This window comes from Pseudoliparis swirei, chromosome 1 (genome assembly GCF_029220125.1).
Source record: "Pseudoliparis swirei isolate HS2019 ecotype Mariana Trench chromosome 1, NWPU_hadal_v1, whole genome shotgun sequence".
Taxonomy (NCBI): domain Eukaryota; kingdom Metazoa; phylum Chordata; class Actinopteri; order Perciformes; family Liparidae; genus Pseudoliparis; species Pseudoliparis swirei.
This window is the reverse complement of record NC_079388.1, coordinates 20,116,830-20,138,130: the sequence shown is the minus strand read 5'-3', so window position 1 is coordinate 20,138,130 and position 21,301 is coordinate 20,116,830. Positions and strand designations below refer to the sequence as shown.

General features: G+C 43.8%; 1 protein-coding gene across 1 annotated transcript; it reads left to right on the top strand.

Annotated features, from left to right (window-relative positions):
* Window positions 1-11,811: 11,811 nt before the first annotated feature.
* LOC130203138 (tyrosine-protein kinase STYK1-like) lies at window positions 11,812-19,517 on the top strand. The gene is made up of 7 exons (XM_056429066.1): window positions 11,812-12,028; window positions 14,616-14,797; window positions 15,161-15,241; window positions 16,236-16,450; window positions 17,070-17,110; window positions 17,294-17,390; window positions 18,512-19,517. The coding sequence occupies exons 1-7, from the start codon at window positions 11,833-11,835 to the stop codon at window positions 18,705-18,707; spliced, it is 1,008 nt and encodes a 335-aa protein (XP_056285041.1). The 5' UTR covers window positions 11,812-11,832; the 3' UTR covers window positions 18,708-19,517.
* Window positions 19,518-21,301: the final 1,784 nt, after the last annotated feature.

Here is a 21,301-nt window from a genome sequence, read left to right as displayed (position 1 = left end):
GAGTGGGGTGTGTGTGTGTGTGTGTGTGGTGTGTGTGTGTGGTGGGTGTGTGTGTGTGTGTGGTGTGTGTGTGTGTGAGTGGGGTGTGTGTGTGTGTGTGTGTGGTGTGAGTGGTGTGTGTGGTGTGTGGTGTTTGAGTGTGTGTGGTGTGAGTGTGTGTGTGTGAGTGGGGTGTGTGTGTGTGGTGTGGTGTGTGTGTGTGTGTGGGTGTGTGTGTGTGTGTGTGGGGTGTGTGTGTGTGTGTGGTGGTGTGTGTGTGTGGTGTGTGTGTGGTGTGTGTGTGTGTGTGTGTGTGTGTGTGTGGTGTGTGTGTGTGTGTGTGTGTGTGTGGTGTGTGTGTGGTGTGTGTGTGGTGTGTGTGTGTGTGTGGTGTGTGTGTGTGTGTGTGTGAGTGGGGTGTGTGTGTGTGTGTGGTGTGAGTGGGGTGTGTGTGTGTGTGTGTGTGTGTGTGTGTGTGTGTGTGGTGTGTGTGTGTGTGTGTGTGTGTGTGTGTGTGGTGTGTGTGTGTGTGTGTGGTGTGGTGTGTGTGTGTGTGTGTGGTGTGAGTGGGGTGTGTGTGTGTGTTGTGTGTGTGTGTATGTGTGTGTATGTGTGTGTGGTGTGTGTGTGTGTGTGCGTGTCGTGTGTGTGATGTATGTGTAGGAGTGTGTGTGTGTGTATGTGTTATTGTGTGTGTGTGTGTGGGTGTGTGTGTGTGTGTGATTGGGGTTGTGTGTGTGTGTGTGTGTGTGTAATTATTGTTATTATGTGTGTGTGGTGTGAATTGGGGTGTGTGTGTGTGTGAGTGTGTGTATGTGTGGTGTGTGTGTGTGGGGTGTGTGTGTGTGTGGTGTGAGTGGGGTGTGTGTGTGACTTTTTGCCTGCTGTGCTGACACTTTGCTGACACACACACACACACACACACACACACACACTCACAAACACACACTGACACAGACACACACACCGTGCACACACACTTTGCACACACACACACCGTGCACACACACACAGACACCACACACTTTGCACACACACACACCGTGCACACACACAGACACACACACACCGTGCCAACACACACACACACACACACCGTGCCCACAGACACACACACACACACACACACACACACACACACACACACACACACACACACACACACACACACACACACACACACACCAGTCACGCCTCTCAGCTCCAATATCAGTGAGAAGTGAAGTCTTGTTTTTCATTCGTCGTGAACAGATAAGAGCTGCAGAACAATAAGAGTTTAAAACTCGTTCATCTTTATAATCTGTAGTTTTTATCACGAGGATCAAAACACTTTCTGAGGCGAACACAACCCGACGCTCATTGATCCTGTGTTCATGAAGGCACCACGAGGCCATGTGACTGTCATCTAGGGAAGCAGTGAACTCTAAACCAGGGCTATTCAACTTCAGTAGCAAGTGGGCCGAATAAGAAAATCACGGGGGGTGTGAGGGCCGCACAGAATATTGATCAAATAATGGCTAAAAATTAAAAACAGTAATGTATATTTCCACAGGTAAACAGTCACACACGAAAATGCGTCGGTATTGAGTGGCAAAAGTGTTGCGAACAAGCATCACTATAAACATGTTTCAAAGTGTAAATATATCCGCTCAAGGTAACCAGTTGTTTCAGGTCCCTTCAACCAAACTGTTCCCATGGAAACATAAGAAATGTGACTTCATGGATCAATATATAAATTACTTGGGCTGAAACTAATATCTGGTGGCGCAGCGCACAGACTGCATGTCTTTGAGTGCAGACTCCTTTTGCGTGAAAGGGATCGAAACCAGGTGCGGCGATCTTTATATTTTTATTTTTTCTAAAATGTATTTCTTCCTCCGTGGCTGTGATGCACTGCTCACTTATACAATCGTAATCGCCGACATGGATATGAACGGTGGCTTGAAGATCTCCAGCAATATGTTTGTGAATGTGTGACGAATCTGGTGAGCGAGACAGAGCCCCGCTGCAGATGTTAAGAGAACACACCGCACGCACGCGCAGGGAAACCAGTAGGTCTGAAAACCAGTAGGGGTGTAACACCGGCAACCAACACGGTGCGTAACATAAAGATGTAACCATACAGGTTTGGTTGAGGCAACAGTGAAACTCAATGGCTCTGGGTTAGATGTCTCAATGTATAAAAGAGGCGTGTCCGTCAGTTGTATTTTTTCTGACCAAGCTATACTGATTTGCAGGCAGTCTTGCCGTCCATAGTTAAACTCAAACGGGCCGCTAGTTGAATAGGCCTGACCTAAACTCTGAACCGTCCACGACCACCACCACACCGACGGCCCTGTGGACCCTCCCTCTCTCTCTCACCTCCTCTCTCTCCCTCCTCTCAGTCCTCTCTCTCTCTCTCCTCTCTCTCCCTCTCCTCTCTCTCCTCTCTCTCTCTCTCTCCTCTCTCCCTCCTCTCTCTCTCCCTCCTCTCTCTCTCCCTCCTCTCTCTCTCCCTCCTCTCTCTCCCTCCTCTCTCCCTCCCTCCTCTCTCTCTCTCTCTCCTCTCTCTCCCTCCTCTCTCTCTCTCCCTCCTCTCTCTCTCCCTCCTCTCTCTCTCTCCTCCTGACCCAACAGACTACCAAACATGATCTGCACCTTTATTTGTTTATGAAAAAAGACACGTTAATGATTCACCTGCTCACCAGCACATCATGTGTGAGGTTCAAGTGCACAATAGATGTCATGTGACCAGATGAACAATAGATGTCATGTGACCAGATGAACAATAGATGTCATGTGACCAGATGATCAATAGATGTCATGTGACCAGGTGAACAATAGATGTCATGAGACCAGATGAACAATAGATATCATGTGACCAGATGAACAATAGATGTCATGTGACCAGATGAACAATAGATGTCATGTGACCAGATGAACAATAGATGTCATGTGACCAGGTGAACAATAGATGTCATGAGACCAGATGAACAATAGATATCATGTGACCAGGTGAACAATAGATGTCATGTGACCAGATGAACAATAGATGTCATGTGACCAGATGAACAATAGATGTCATGTGACCAGGTGAACAATAGATGTCATGAGACCAGATGAACAATAGATGTCATGTGACCAGGTGAACAATAGATGTCATGTGACCAGGTGAACAATAGATGTCATGAGACCAGATGAACAATAGATGTCATGTGACCAGGTGAACAATAGATGTCATGTGACCAGATGATCAATAGATGTCATGTGACCAGATGATCAATAGATGTCATGTGACCAGGTGAACAATAAATGTCATGTGACCAGATGAACAATAGATGTCATGTGACCAGATGAACAATAGATGTCATGTGACCAGGTGAACAATAAATGTCATGTGACCAGATGAACAATAGATGTCATGTGACCAGATGATCAATAGATGTCACGTGACCAGGTGAACAATAGATGTCATGTGACCAGGTGATCAATAGATGTCATGTGACCAGATGATCAATAGATGTCATGTGACCAGGTGATCAATAGATGTCATGTGACCAGGTGAACAATAGATGTCATGTGACCAGATGATCAATAGATGTCATGTGACCAGATGAACAATAGATGTTATGTGACCAGGTGAACAATAAATGTCATGTGACCAGATAGACAATAGATGTCATGTGACTAGATGAACAATAGATGTCATGTGACCAGATGAACAATAGATGTCATGTGACCAGATGAACAATAGATGTCATGTGACCAGATGAACAATAGATGTCATGTGACCAGGTGAACAATAAATGTCATGTGACCAGATAGACAATAGATGTCATGTGACTAGATGAACAATATATGTCATGTGACTAGATGAACAATAGATGTCATGTGACCAGATGAACAATAGATGTCATGTGACCAGATGATCAATAGATGTCACATGACCAGATGAACAATAGATGTCATGTGACCAGATGAACAATAGATGTCACATGACCAGATGATCAATAGATGTCATGTGACCAGATGAACAATAGATGTCATGTGACCAGATGAACAATAGATGTCATGTGACCAGATGAACAATAGATGTCATGTGACTAGATGAACAATAGATGTCATGTGACCAGATGAACAATAGATGTCATGTGACCAGATGAACAATAGATGTCATGTGACCAGATGAACAATAGATGTCATGTGACCAGATGAACAATAGATGTCATGTGACCAGATGATCAATAGATGTCATGTGACCAGATGAACAATAGATGTCATGTGACCAGATGAACAATAGATGTCATGTGACCAGATGAACAATAGATGTCATGTGACCAGATGATCAATAGATGTCATGTGACCAGATGAACAATAGATGTCATGTGACCAGATGAACAATAGATGTCATGTGACTAGATGAACAATAGATGTCATGTGACCAGATGAACACTAGATGTCATGAGACCAGATGAACAATAGATGTCATGTGACCAGATGAACACTAGATGTCATGAGACCAGATGAACAATAGATGTCATGTGATCAGATGAACAATAGATGTCATGTGACCAGATGAACAATAGATGTCATGTGACCAGATGAACAATAGATGTCATGTGACCAGATGAACAATAGATGTCACATGACCAGATGAACAATAGATGTCATGTGACTAGATGAACAATATATGTCATGTGACCAGATGAACAATAGATGTCATGTGACCAGATGAACAATAGATGTCACATGACCAGATGAACAATAGATGTCATGTGACTAGATGAACAATATATGTCATGTGACCAGATGAACAATAGATGTCATGTGACCAGATGAACAATAGATGTCATGTGACCAGATGAACAATAGATGTCATGTGACCAGATGAACAATAGATGTCACGTGACCAGATGAATAGATGTCATGTGACCAGATGAACAATAGATGTCATGTGACCAGGTGAACAATAGATGTCATGTGACCAGATGAACAATAGATGTCATGTGACCAGATGAACAATAGATGTCATGTGACCAGATGAACAATAGATGTCATGTGACCAGATGAACAATAGATGTCATGTGACCAGATGATCAATAGATGTCATGTGACCAGATGATCAATAGATGTCATGTGACCAGATGAACAATAGATGTCATGTGACCAGATGAACAATAGATGTCATGTGACCAGATGAACAATAGATGTCATGTGACCAGATGAACAATAGATGTCATGTGACCAGATGATCAATAGATGTCATGTGACCAGATGATCAATAGATGTCATGTGACCAGGTGAATAGATGTCAGAGCTACATAAACATTCATTGTTTACAAAGTGACATCAGAGATCGGCCGATAGAAATCATGAAGCGGATCCCAGAGCTCAGTCAGATCTGTATTGATTATCTCTAAATGAGAACTAAACATGTGTCACTCTAATGTTTTATTGTGGCACCAAAAGAACCAGAGAAAGTTCTTTGCATGTAAATTACTTTGAAACGTTCGTCTGCAGCATTAAAAACACAAAACGACGCCTCTAAAGAAATGAAGCCGACTGCCACACAACCTGACCAGCGAAACACAGCAGCCTGAGAGCAAGGTGTGTGCAGGTGATACGTGAGTGGTGGGAGGGGCTTAGCCGAGAGAGAGAGAGAGAGGGCTGGTGACGGCTCATTAGAAGCCGGTGTCTTCCCTGTGGATGTCCCCGTGTCCCGGAGGCTGAATAGAGACGCCATGACAGCTCCAGACCCTCGCCTCCCGTCCGGCCCGCCGGGCGCCCGGCTGCACGCTCTGGGATAAGAGGAGCGGGAGGAGTTACACACCTGCCCGGAACGCCAGCCAGGTGAGAGGAGAAGGGCAAAGAAGAAGAAATATGTCGTTTTGTGACTGAAACTTCTGGATTTCCACCACTTTCTTGACCTTTCAACACTCCCATCTTGTCCTTCACATCATCACATCATCATCATGACCCACACACACACTGCAGCACGACTCTGATCACCTTGGAGGTTTTCGGTGTCTTGCCGCGTCTTTTGACCCATGATTTATTATTTATTGCTCACACACTGGCGGCGCGTGGGGTGTGTGTGTGTTGTGCGTGTTGTGCGATGGCCGGTCTTTTGTTGCTGGGTGTGTGTGTCGGTGCTCCGCGTGTGAAGAGAACGATGCAGACAAACGGGTTGGGTGACATGAAGAGGAGAAAGAGGAGGAAGAGGAAGAGGAGCGGAGAGGCTTCTGACTCCGTGAGGGTGAGAGAGCAGAGAAGGCAGCAGACCAGTGTGTGTGTGGGTGCGTTTTAGTGAGTGTGACTTTATGTTTGTGTGTGTGTGACTTTGTGTGTGTGTGTGTGTCTGAGTGTATGTGCGTGTGACTGTGTCTGCGTGTGTGTGTGCGTATGTGAGTGTGTTTGTGTGTGTGTGTTCCCTATAACATGTGTCTGTGCTCTTCGAGGTGTGGATGCGTTGTCACCAACGTGTGTGTTGTTGTGAAACCAGACTTCAACACACCCGCCGTGCACGCTACGTGCACTTTACTCCCTCTACTGTGTGTGTGTGAGAGTTGTTCAGATGACACCGAGCTCACAAGAAATCCATATGTATGGAGATCAAAGGCTCAGAATGACTCCAATCCGTCTCACTAAAGTTATTAACTCATTATAAAAGTTATTAACTCATTATAAAAGTTATTAATAATTCTAGAAGCTCCGTGACGTGTTGCTCCGCTGTGGTCGAACAGTGTTTACCTTCTTTCCTTAATGTCAAACACCTTTTTCTAAATATTTGCCCAGCTCGATAACATTTAGAACTCGCTGCTCTTTGGTGGCGGTGACGCCCGATCCAGGCGGCCCGTGGTGAACAGAGCTCCCTCTCGCCTGCATTTGTTAAACAAATCAGACGTACAGTCCACGTGCCTCTACTCGGACACGGTGGTTATTTTATAGGAATCCTGGAAGAGGATGTCCATCTTTAAAAAAACATTTTTAAAAAAGGGGGGTTTTCTTACTTCTAAAACTCGTGATTTGAATATTAACCATTTGCGTTAAATACAGTTGTAAACAAAGATGTTTTAGTTTTAAATATATACACGGGAATAAAGTGTGCTCAGGGGACATTTGCATACGGGCAGGCAGACGGACGCCTCCCCCCTCACCCGGTCACGCTGCTCAGGGATGATGTGTGTTCGTCGGTTGAACGAGGTGCGTACACTTAATCTGAGTATTGCTCTGGGAGGCGCCGCTGGGCTCGGCCTCGGGCTGGACGACCAGCGCCGGAACAAAGGGAGCAGAACAGGTTCTCGACAACCTTAAAATTAATCCCTATAGGTGGAAACTGTAGTTTGAATATTTGAAGCTCTTTGCCGTCAGACGGGTTGAACTGGGTTGAAACCTGAAAAACACCAAAGTTGCGTAATAACACGAAATCACGAATTAACTGACAGTAGAAACTCCCGAGCTCTGGAGGGAACATCAGTCAGAGGAGCTCAGAGGAAGGCTTCGGACTCCCCGTCTCACGGAGAGCTGAAGACAGAAAAACATTTAAAATATAGCCAACACTAAATATAAAAAATCAATATCCTTTTAGCCACTATTCACAATAGTGAATTAGCTTACACAAACTGGAAAACAGTTTATCCACCGATATACATATATAAATATAAAATAAAATTTATTTATATTATTATATATATATATATAAATAAATATGTATTTATATAAATAAATATGTATTTATATAAATATTATATATAAATATTTATGTATATACATAGACATAAAATAAATATTTAAATATATATATAGTTAAAATAAATATACATATATAAATATTTGTATGTATATATATATATCAGTATTTATTTATATACATATAAATAAAATACATTTGTATATGTATATATAAATAAATATTGATTTATCTACAAAAAAATATTTATTTATTTATATATATATAAATAAATGTGTTTATGACCTACATCCGTTATCGGTGATAATCTGACTATGGATAAGAACCAGATTTTATTTTTGTAAAGGTCACAGTTCATATTTGTGTCACGCAAGTATAGATTTACGGCGACTGTAAATATGTTTTAATCCTTCTGGCCATGTGGTGCGTTCACTGAGCGTAGTTAAGACCAGCTTCACCCCGTTGACCGCGCTCCTTCTCTTCCTCTGCAGCATGTCGTCCAACTCCACGGACGATGTCCCGTGTGCGGCGGACGACAACCTGTGTAGTAAGAACACCACGAATGTCTTCATGCCTCTCTCTTTCTGCGTCTCTCCATCTCTGCATCTCTCTCTCCCTCTGTGTCTCAATCCCTCTTTCACTCCATCTCTCTCCCTCTAACACTCCCTTTTATGTCTCTCTCCATGCCTCTGCTTCTCTCTCTCTCTGTGTCTCTCCATCTCTCTCTCCCTCTCCCCACTCTCTCCATCCCTCTCACCCCCTTCTGTGTCTTTTTGTTTCTGTCTCCCTCCCTTCCTCTCCCTCTCCCCACTCTCTATATCCCTCTATCACTCCCTCTCTGTGTCTCTCTACCTCCCTCTCCCTACACTTCCTCCCTTCGTCTTCTTCCCTTCTCTTCAGATTCCCTCCCTCCTCTCCCTACACTTCCTCCACCTCTATCTCTCTCTCTCTCCACATGTATCTTTGTGATCAGGTGTTCAGTATTTTCCGTTAGCATGAACGGCGGCGTCGTCGTTAGCGGCTCCATCGAGATGCTGCCGACCGACCGTCACGCCATTACTTATGTATGTAAGAACACAATGAAACACGCCACCCACACGCGATTACGCATTCAGGAGCAATATGCGGCGTGAAGTTAATAACGAGTTATCTGGGCCTTCATCGTGTCACATGACCCCGTGACCTAGGAGACGTCTATGGAGCCTTTCCAGTGTATCAATAGTCTTAAAGACGCAGCGTTGTAAACACAGCAAAGCGCCCCTCAGACACGCGACGCTGCCCTGACCCACGAGCAACAAGGGCCCCATAACGCCCTCGAATAATTATAAATATTTAACAGCGTGTACTTCTTTGTTGTGTGTGTCTTACCTGTACTTCCTGTATTAGGTAGGTACACAAAACAATAAATATAATTTTTAATTATAAAAAACAAAGAAATAAGTTAGAATTGTTAATAGTTGTTTAAAAATTTTTATTAACAATAAATAACCACAAAGAAATAATAATAACATGGAATATAATTGTTTGTGTTTTGTTAAAAAAATCTAAGTCTTATTATTGCCTAATAGTCTTATTATTGTCATTTTTATGACAATTGCTCATATCCTGTGAGCCTAAATAAGTATATTTATTATTTTTGAACAATTAAGTGTTATTTTACGAGTTTCAGAAAGTGCCTCAGAGTGTGAAGCCGCCCCTCAACAGTCTGTCCGTGTTCCTCCTGACGATGTAACTCACGGCTCTCCGTCTTTCCCGACTCGTGTTCCGTCTTTGTCGAGCTGTTGATTTAACGCTCAAACAAAGACGTGATTTAAGGCTTCCGACAAACAGCCGAGCACACCTGAGAAACGAGCCGCTCGGAGGTCACGCTCCAAATCAGGCCCCGTGTGCGTGGTATGTACGGGGTGTCAGTGAAGGGTGCTTAAGGAGGAGAGGCATCATTGTAAAGCAGTAATTAGTCCAGCCTTCACTAACCTGTATGCTCAGTGATCTCCGACTCTCTGACTGTCAGTGAACGCCTCACCGGAGCCGGAGCCACCGTCTAATTACCGCCTGATTGAGTTATGTGCATACCTGCAAACTCATGAGGGGTGAAAAAGGTGACAACGGGGGGGGGGGTGCAGGTGACTTTCTTTTTTTTTGTCACCACACCACATCCACGTTGTTTGAAGCCTCAAAGCTTTTAGAACCACAACTATAGTCATTTTATTGTTCTGACCACAAATCTAAATAATGATAATAAACAGTTTAAGAACAAAAGGTCCTCCGCTCTGACTCAGCCCTATAATGATAGTAATAACAAATATACATTCATTATATATAATATGGTTAAAGTCATTCATGAACCAACTTCCTTTTTTTGCCTGAACATTCCTCATGGACTTCTCCCTGAATCTGTTCTGTCTCTACCTGTTTGTCACGATACTCATATTATAACTTCTATACATATTACATACCTGCCATAAATATCATGATACCCGATACCAGAATTCAATACACCATACAAACAATATGGTACCATTAATACGAGACTGGTATATTTATCTATAATAGTAATAAATAAAACATCTGTATGGTTCACTTTTTACCAACTTTTTCAACACTTAACAAATGACAGTAATATGAGTATAAATACAGCCAGATATGAATGAAACTACATGGTTCCATCATAGCATTGATGATACACTATGAGGCCGTTAGTCTCTGACCAGATGATCCACAGTTCATCAGGATGAGCAGCTGTAGAGTTACTGAACTTTACAGACTGAAACATTTCACTTCTGGCATCTTTTTATTTTTTAAGCCGAAGTCTCTAAAGCTGCTCCTCTTCTCTCGCTGTGAGCTGCGCAGCGCAGTGTGCGCAGACAGCTCGCCACGGAGCAGCGCGTGCGCTCTGATCGCTCTCTTAATGAAGTATCGATACTAAAAATATGGTAAATCACATCGTGTTTAACGTACGGGTACTTTGTTAGCATCGCTACACCGTGCAGCGGGACAGGAGTAGATGTGGCGGCTAACATTCAAGCTAACCTAAACCCCAAACGATGTCGACATCTGAGCGCTGATTGGCGAGAGCGACACGTCCCATCAAAGATGTTTTATTACGAAGAGCACCACTTCACACTTTTCTCCGCGTCTCACTGCAATCTCAGCGGCAGCGGCCAGGTGACCCCAAAACAAAACTCTTGGATCTCCACGATTCACGTGGATGACCTATTTTGAGTTAAAAGCGGTGAATTTCACGAAAGGTGACAAGTTTGCAGGTATGTGAGCGATGCGGCGGGACAACAGGTCCACGAATTTCCCAGCGACTCGAGGTGAAGGTCACCGAGCTGCGTGAGCCGACAGGCGATGTCGTGTATAAATATATAAACATGATATTAATGTTATGAACTCAAACACGAGGCGTCACGTGTTCACACGTGTGTGTGACGTCAACGAGGACGAAGCAGAACTCGTGGTGAGTTCTTCATGGTGGAGGAAGGAAGTGAGAACTGTTTCCATGAGTAGACACATATAAGCCCCGCCCCTGCTAAGCCCGCCTCACGAATGGCGAAAAGCCACAAATAGTCACGTGAGTAAAGCGTTGAGGATATTCGCATCACGCAGCTTTAAGATCTCCACTTATGTAAACTGATGATACGATCCTCTTTCTTGATCTTCTACCTTTGAAGGAACCAAATCAGAACCAACAGAGATCTGGTCTTGACGGAGACGTTGAGGTTGATTTTTCTTCTTCTTGCACACGATCCACAAGGCGTGGAGGACTTGTGGCTCGTGTGATGTCCTCAGAGGGTGAGGACATTCCCCGGTGGGAAGGTCTCCCTTATCAGTGCAGGTACAATCGTCCTGCCCCTGCCCCCCCCCTCTCTAGTCATCGTGGAGCACATGCAGGCGGTGATCATCGTGCCCACGCTGCTGCTCCTGGTGTCCGTGGGGGCGCTGGTGGCCGTGTGCATCATGAGGTACTGCCCTCAGAGGAAGAGGACTCCAGGCTACCACCGCTCCACCCACAGGCCGAGGACCAGCCCCCGACGTCAGCTGCAGGGAGTTGATGGTGAGTGCACCGAGTCTTCACAGGATTAGAGTCATCCCTTTTCAAAAGGACGACACTCGCATGTATTAATCTGCGTCTCTCTCTCTAGCGCCCCGAGGATAAACCCCTGGAGCACGAAGTGCTGCCCATGTCGGTTCAGGAAGTGCAGCAGACTGTGGTGGCGACTCTGGACGCAGTACCACGGGAGTCCACCGAGCGGCAGCGTGGAGCCTTCAGTCAGGTCACCGCCCTGCCGCAGACCTTCTCCATTAACCCAGACGACTCCACGAGCCTCTACAGAGCACGCATGGACAACAGGGACGTGGTCCTGAGGGTGCTGAGAGGTACAGAGTCCTCAGAGAGGACTTACTGCAGGTCTCAAAGGTCTCACTGCAGGCCTTAAAGAGGTCTTACTGCAGGCCTCAAAGAGGTCTTACTGGAGGCCTTAAAGAGGTCTTACTGCAGGCCTTAAAGAGGTCTTACTGCAGGCCTCAAAGAGGTCTTAATGCAGGCCTCAAAGAGGTCTTAATGCAGGCCTTAAAGAGGTCTTACTGCAGGCCTCAAAGAGGTCTTACAGCAGGCCTCAAAGAGGTCTTACAGCAGGCCTCAAAGAGGTCTTAATGCAGGCCTTAAAGAGGTCTTACTGCAGGCCTTAAAGAGGTCTCACTGCAGGCCTTAAAGAGGTCTTAATGCAGGCCTTAAAGAGGTCTTACAGCAGGCCTTAAAGAGGTCTTAATGCAGGCCTTAAAGAGATCTTACAGCAGGCCTTAAAGAGGTCTTAATGCAGGCCTTAAAGAGGTCTTACAGCAGGCCTTAAAGAGGTCTTACAGCAGGCCTTAAAGAGGTCTCACTGCAGGCCTTAAAGAGGTCTTAATGCAGGCCTTAAAGAGGTCTTAATGCAGGCCTTAAAGAGGTCTTACTGCAGGCCTTAAAGAGGTCTCACTGCAGGCCTTAAAGAGGTCTCACTGCAGGCCTTAAAGAGGTCTCACTGCAGGCCTTAAAGAGGTCTCACTACAGGCCTTAAGAGGTCTCACTGCAGGCCTTAAGAGGTCTCACTACAGGCCTTAAGAGGTCTTACAGCAGGCCTTAAAGAGGTCTTACTGCAGGCCTTAAAGAGGTCTTACAGCAGGCCTTAAAGAGGTCTTACTGCAGGCCTTAAAGAGGTCTTACTGCAGGCCTTAAAGAGGTCTCACTGCAGGCCTTAAAGAGGTCTTACTGCAGGCCTTAAAGAGGTCTTACTGCAGCCCTTAAAGAGGTCTTACAGCAGGCCTTAAAGAGGTCTTACTGCAGGCCATAAAGAGGTCTTACTACAGGCCTTAAAGAGGTATTAATGCAGGCCTTAAAGAGGTCTTACTGCAGGTATCAGAGGTCTTAATGCAGGCCTTAAAGAGGTCTTACTGCAGGTATCAGAGGTCTTACTACAGGCTTTAAAGAGGTCTTAATGCAGGCCTTAAAGAGGTCTTAATGCAGGCCTTAAAGAGGTCTTACTGCAGGCCTTAAAGAGGTCTTACAGCAGGCCTTAAAGAGGTCTTACTGCAGGCCTTAAAGAGGTCTTACTACAGGCCTTAAAGAGGTCTTACAGCAGGCCTTAAAGAGGTCTTACTACAGGCCTTAAAGAGGTCTTACAGCAGGCCTTAAAGAGGTCTTACAGCAGGCCTTAAAGAGGTCTTACAGCAGGCCATAAAGAGGTTTTAATGCAGGCCTTAAAGAGGTCTTACTACAGGCCTTAAAGAGGTCTTACAGCAGGCCTTAAAGAGGTCTTACTGCAGGCCTTAAAGAGGTCTTACTACAGGCCTTAAAGAGGTCTTACAGCAGGCCTTAAAGAGGTCTTACTGCAGGCCTTAAAGAGGTCTTACTACAGGCCTTAAAGAGGTCTTACAGCAGGCCTTAAAGAGGTCTTACTGCAGGCCTTAAAGAGGTCTTACTACAGGCCTTAAAGAGGTCTTACTACAGGCCTTAAAGAGGTCTTACAGCAGGCCTTAAAGAGGTCTTACAGCAGGCCATAAAGAGGTTTTAATGCAGGCCTTAAAGAGGTCTTACTACAGGCCTTAAAGAGGTCTTACTACAGGCCTTAAAGAGGTCTTACAGCAGGCCATAAAGAGGTCTTACAGCAGGCCATAAAGAGGTTTTAATGCAGGCCTTAAAGAGGTCTTACTACAGGCCTTAAAGAGGTCTTACTGCAGGCCTTAAAGAGGTCTTACTACTGGCCTTAAAGAGGTCTTACAGCAGGCCTTAAAGAGGTCTTACTGCAGGCCATAAAGAGGTTTTAATGCAGGCCTTAAAGAGGTCTTACTGCAGGCCTCAAAGAGGTCTTAATGCAGGCCTCAAAGAGGTCTTAATGCAGGCCTCAAAGAGGTCTTAATGCAGGCCTTAAAGAGGTCTTACTACAGGCCTTAAAGAGGTCTTAATGCAGGCCTCAAAGAGGTCTTACTGCAGGCCTTAAAGAGGTCTTAATGCAGGCCTTAAAGAGGTCTTACTGCAGGCCTTAAAGAGGTCTTACTGCAGGCCTTAAAGAGGTCTTAATGCAGGCCTTAAAGAGGTCTTACTACAGGCCTTAAAGAGGTCTCACTACAGGCCTTAAAGAGGTCTTAATGCAGGCCTTAAAGAGGTCTTACTGCAGGCCTTAAAGAGGTCTTACTGCTGGCCTTAAAGAGGTCTTACTGCAGGCCTTAAAGAGGTTTTAATGCAGGCCATAAAGAGGTCTTACTGCAGGCCATAAAGAGGTTTTAATGCAGGCCTTAAAGAGGTCTTACTGCAGGCCTTAAAGAGGTCTTACTGCTGGCCTCAGAGGTCTTACAGCAGAAGCCTCATTGTTTGTGACAAAGTGTATTATTTAAACCCTAATGACATCAAACTAACGTGAACAGTTGCTGTGTACATGTGAACACCTGATAACAGGTGAACACCTGATTCTGGTCTCTAATCTCTCAGAGCGAGCAAACAGCAGCGAGAAGCAGCACTTTGTGGGTTTCGCGTCCTTCCTGTCGGGCCTGGGGCCACACCCCTTCTTACCTGAGCTGCTGGGGGTGGTGACGGTGCAGCCGCCCCCCATGATGGTGGTGGAGGAGCTGCAGCACAGGGACCTGTTGGGCTACCTGTGGAGATGTCGACAGGTACGGTTAAAATCATCAAAAACACTTTGAGAACCCTAAAAAAACTTCTAAATGGAATCTATTGCCCCAAAAATATCGATGGAGCAGAAGTGGACGGTTTGGTATTCCTCAGTCACAGGACCGTGACTTAACAGATGTAATGACTGCTCTCTGCCTCTGAGGGGCAGTAGAGGGCAATACATCCCAACACTGAGACACAGGTATCCAGAGCGTCTCCAGTGGCAGGTGCTGTACATTCACCTCTGGATGTCACAGAATTATGAATGCAGACATGGAGAGAGAGAAGGGAGACAGGAGACCCGGGGCTCTGACTCTAAAGGATGTCAGGAGACTGATCATATGTTTACCCCCCCCCCCCTGAAGGGTAACTCGGGTGCAGAGGGTTCATGTGAGATGACAGAGAAGAGGATCTTCTCCATGGCCGAACAAGTGGCCTCAGCTCTGGTGGGTTAAACAGCTGTGTGTGTGTGCGTTTGTCTGTGTGTCTGTGTGAGTGTGTGTCTCTGTGTGTGTCTGTCTGTGTGTGTGTCTGTCTGTGTCTGTGTGAGTGTGTATGTGTGTGTGTCTGTGTCTCTGCGTGTGTGTCTATCTGTGTGTGTGTCTCTGTGTGAGTGTGTATGTGTGTGTGTGTCTGTGTATGTGTGTGTCTGTGTGTGTCTGTCTGTGTGTGTGTGTCTGTGTGAGTGTGTATGTGTGTGTCTGTCTCTCTGTGTGTCTCTGTGTGTGTCTGTGTGAGTGTGTATGTGTGTGTCTGTCTGTGTGTGTGTATGAGTGTGTCTGTGAGTGTGTCTGTCTGTTTGTCTGTCTGTCTCTCTGTGTGTGTCTCTGTGTGTGTGTGTCTGTGTCTGTCTGTGTGTGTCTGTCTCTCTGTGTGTGTCTGTGTGTGTCTGTGTGTGTGTGTCTGTGTGTGTGTCTGTGTGTCTCTCTGTGTGTGTGTGTGTGTGTGTGTGTGTGTGTGTGTGTGTCTGTGTCTCTGTGTGTGTGTCTCTGTGTGTGTCTCTGTGTGTGTCTGTGTGTGTCTGTGTGTGTCTCTGTGTGTGTCTCTGTGTGTGTCTGTGTGTGTGTGTGTGTGTGTGTGTGTGTGTGTCTGTGTGTCTGTGTCTCTCTGTGTGTGTGTGTGTGTGTGTGTGTGTGTGTGTGTGTGTGTCTGTGTGTGTCTGTGTGTGTCTGTGTGTCTGTGTGTGTGTGTGTGTCTGTCTGTGTCTGTGTGTGTGTGTCTGTGTGTGTGTGTCGTGTGTGGTGTCTGTCTGTGTATGTCTGTCTGTCTGTCTCTCTGTGTGTGTCTCTGTGTGTGTCTGTGTGTGTGTCTGTGTGTACATTCTGTAAAACTATGACGCCAGCATTACATTGTGGTTGCAGTTCATACGTTTCCTCCTCAAAGTTCTCCCGGTCCTCTCCGTGTTCATCATCCCTCTCCCGTCTTTACCTGAACATCTAGGAGTACCTGCACAGTCAGGGCTGCGTCCATGGCAACGTGGGCGCCCGCAGCGTGCTGGTCGGTGGAGATCTGACGGCGAAGCTGTGGGGGCTGGGCTCGGCCTATCGGAGGACAGCGCAGCCGGCCGCCCCGGGGGAAGGGGAGGACGGGGAGATGAGGAAGTGGCAGGCGCCTGAAGTGTTGAGCGGGAGAGGAGCCGGTCAGAGGAGCGACGTGTGAGCAGAACATTACATCAAGTCCCCAAGTCATGAGAGCAGGAGCTGGTTTATTATTAACCATTTAGCATCAGGTTGTTGTTAATGTTATGTTTATTGAATGGCAGGTTTAACCACAGTGTGTAATATTAAAAGAGCACACAATTATAGTCCTGAACAGTATAATTATTGATGTAAAAAAAAAAAGTGTTTTAATTAGCCACTTCAAGATTAATCAACTATATAAATATATATATTTATTAATATATAAATATATATTTATAAATATGAATATATATTTATAAATATATATGACTATATTTTTCATATATACATACCATTTTTATAAGTTTTAATTAGCCACTTCACAGCTCTGCTATAAATTATGATTAATCAACAATATATATAAATAAATATATTTATTAATATATATTTATACATATATATGTATAAATACGTATATATTTAGTTATAGAGATCTATATATTTATTTATATATAAAAACATAATTGTAAATATGTATTTATTTCTCTCTGTATATAAATATATATATTTATTTATATATATATATAAATATATATAAGTAGTAGTAAGTACAAGATCCTGTCTCTTTTCTTGACTCCCTCTCACTCTGTGACAGATGGTCTTTTGGTGTCCTGCTCTATGAAATGGTCACGTTGGGTGAGTGTTTTCAAATCATAAATACATACATATAATAGATACATATATATATACATGATTGTAATTACCTGCAAAGAACAAATATAAACACCCTTTCATATCACAGTAAAGTACATGCGATAATGTGTATATTTGTGATGTATAGGGACATTAATAAAATATATAATGCTCCCATGTATGCAGGCGACCCACCGTTTGCCAAGATCAATGAGACTGAACTTCTACAGCATCTCCAGAGAGGAAAGCATCTCAAACGGCCCTCTGGCTGCTCCAACTCACTGTAAGACAAACAACTGTGTTCACAAAGAGAACTGGCTGCAAGGAGTCGTTATCATCACAAATCATAGAATCTAGCCGAGCAGCAAAAACGCTTCACTTATAAAAAATAAATCTTAAATATAAGATGAATTTATGAGGTCTTAAGTAGTGGAGATGGGAGAAAATATCTCACCCCACCTAGGCTGCTATATAAACGAATAAAGAAATACATATAAATATAATTATATTATGTTCTTATTATTTGTACTTAAATATCTACTTTTTATTTAATCTTTTCTTATGGCCAGATGGATGCATGCTTAGTTTCTTTGATCCTTCCTTACTTTCAAATTATGTATTTATTGTCAAACTGTAAATATACCTAAATAAAATACTAAGTGTAAAAATATATATATTAATAATATGAATGAATATATATATATACACATAAATAAATATATATTAATAAAAATATGTATATATATATACACACAAATAAAAATAACCACATAAATATATATACAAATACATGTATATAAATATACATACACAAATAATATATATATACAAATACATGTATATAAATATACATACACAAATAATAATATATATATATACAAATACATATACTATAAATATATATATATATAAATACAAATAAATATATATACACAAATAAATACATATACAAATATATTTTCATTAATTTAGCACTAGTAAGCTAGAAATACATGTTTGTGTTGGGCTTAACTTCATGTTGAATTTCTGACCAGAATGGGAGACTCAAATTAAAATCTAACTCCATTTTCAGAGAAATCGCGCTTAAAAACGTAACGTTAATTTAAGTTACAATACTCCAAATTAGCATATAAATGAAGCAGGCTACCCGGTCGCTAACCTAATTAACGTTAGCACGCGTTAGCTAGGTGAGCTAATGTTAACAGTTACCGGTTGCTCGGTAGATAGATAGATAGATAGATAGATATATACTTTATTAATCCCCAAGGGACGACAGCAGCACATCGCTCGTGAAGTAAAATGTTAAATTGACCTGCTACTCGTGCCTTAAGGGGGTATAAATTATCGTTTCTCGCTGGGTTTAATTTCTAAACGTCAGTATTTTAATTGTACCTTGTTCCGCAGGTACTCCGTCATCAGGGCCTGCTGCCATTGGCGCCCCGAGGATCGTCGCTCCACCTCCGAGCTCATTAGAACGCTGCACGAGGCGGAGAAATCAGCCAATGGGAGGACAGCTCTCACAGCGTCTGAGCCAATGAACATCGAGAAATACCTGCGGGAGGCGGGATATGCAGGGGCGAACAACTATGCCGTGCTCTGATTGGCTGAGACCGTCTGTCGGTCACAACTATACCGCCGTGGAGGACTACGGAAAACCAAAAAGAAAGAAGGATTATAAATGAAGCAGAACTTAAGCCGAACATATGCACATTGTTTATGGAACACACGTTTGAGTGTTATACGTGTTTGTACTGTTGGAACACTTTAACTTTATGCTGTATGTGAGGACATTAATATATGGGTTGTAGATATGTATTTTTCTGTAAACTATAACTATGGTTATCTAAAAAGAATCATACAATTAACGAAAACAATGAAGGTTAGCTGCACTTTTTAAACTGTAAAGGAAGCGCAATGCGTCGTATGTACATATCTTTACAGAAGCAATATAGACGAGGGCAAGAGGTGCACTTTACGACAGAGTGACAGCACTCTTACCGTGACAGGTCTCGTTAGAACTTCAAAATAAGAGCACACTTCCGGTGAACGTGAGGACACGTCACATTCATTAAATCAATACGTTTAATTTATGTCTAATTTTAGATTAGATTAGAAAGGAAATAGTCAATAGTTACAAACAAATTCCACTTCAGATTAACAGTAAACCTCAAGGTGTCACAATTAAGACATTCTGATGTAGGATTTCAAAATAAAATACGGTTAAAATCTCTTTCGTGAGCTATCTTTAGACAACTTACCTCTAATTGACCCTGATTTTGTTAACGGGGATAATGCAATGAATAGTATGACAGTAACAGTGATGGTGGCGCGGTGTTGATGAAATGACATGTAATGTAATATAAAAAAGTAATGAATGTGGCACAGGTAAGAATAAACCATCTGTCTCTTATTTGTTGTGATTATGTATTGTCTCACTCATTTCCATTGTTTATCTTTAACATATACGTGTATATTCATGTGTGTGTGTGTATATATATGTATGTGTGTGTATATATGTGAGTGTATTTATGTATACATATAAATATGTATTCTTTTAATCAAATCATTTGCGATGTATACTTGTGTAGGCTATACACTGAGATGTTGGTCATGGAAGTTTGGTTTATAAGTCCTGTAATTGGTCCATATGTGTGTGACCCCCCAGCTGTGTGTGTGTGTGTGTGTGTGTGTGTGTGTGTGTGTGTGTGTGTGTGTGTGTGTGTGTGTGTGTGTGTGTGTGTGTGTGTGTGTGTGTGTGTGTGTGTGTGTGAGGCCAGCCGAGGAAAGAGACCATTAACCAGACGAGTTATGAGTTCACGTGTTCATCGTCTCTCCACGATGACCTCATCCTCTGGAATGAGACTGTGACGTCTCACACGGACAAACACACATTCTCAAGAACTTCATCCGGAAGCACCGACACGCTTCAGCTGCTGGCGGCCGTCGGTCGGCCCGGCGGGATGAAACGGGCTGAACAATAAACCTCCATCGTGTCTTTTCATGTGGGCTCGGATCATTCGGCCTTTAATCGTTGCCAGTAATTAAGACACAAGAAAAGACTTTGAAGCTATTTTTAGCCAACTTTTAAAACCTTCGTCTGTCATTCATTTGCCCCCCCCCCCTTCTACTCGCCCATTCACGGTGGCATTCCTGTCAGAAAAAGAGATAGAGAGAGGGAGAGAGAGAGAGAGAAAGTAGAAGATATCCGGAACGTGGGCGTTTGGGGAAATGATTAGCGTGCTTGTGAAAACCACTATTGAGGACAATGACCCTCTCTAAAACACACACACACACTCACACACACACTCACACACACACACACACACGCACACAGAGCCTATGGCGTTGTCTCTGATGAGGAGGGCGGGCGCGTCAGACCCCTATGACGTGTGTTTCCGTCTCGTCTTCTGGCTCAAAGTTCAGCAGTTCAGCGTATGAAGCCAAACCCCCCAAAGCTGTGGTCTGAGGTAACAATTACAAAGGTGTGTGTGTGGGGGGTTCAGGAATGCAGCTCTCAGGTAGGTCAAGTGGTGGGTGGAGGCGTACCTGACGCTCATCAGAAGGTTCTGGGAAACGGTTTCCAGCCTGCTGACGACGTGGAGCTGAAAACCGTCGTGACGATTTTCTCCTCCGTGACTTCAGAGTGAGCAACTTGTGACTTTTTTCATTCAACCTGTTCCAAAAAATTTCCATTCATGCAACTGGTGTCAAAAGTACCGGTGTGAAAAGGAACCTCGCTGCACAATGTCAGACGTCGACACATTTCTCATTTCAAACCAACAAAACCGCTTAAAACAACAACTTTTTACGACGGGAACATGTCACATGACGACACCATGGCGGATGCTGACGACGTTAGCGTAGATGCTGCGTTAGCATCGATCAGAATTGAGAAGAGAAGTTCTGGACGCAACTTTTTTTGCCCATCTCTTGAGAGTTTGATTGACAGATGGTTCATCCAATCACCTGCCACGGAGTATCTGTTTGAAAGTCGCTTTCTTTTTCCAAAAAGTTTCCGTGAGATGTTTCTGTGTCACAAAACATCCATGCGTCAGAAATTCTCTCTACTGACCACCAGGGGGCGACTCCTCTGGTTGTATAGAAGTATTTGCTTCATGTGTTGAAGCTGCATTCTCTCTCCTGACCACCAGGGGGCGACTCCTCTGGTTGTATAGAAGTCTATGCTTCATGTGT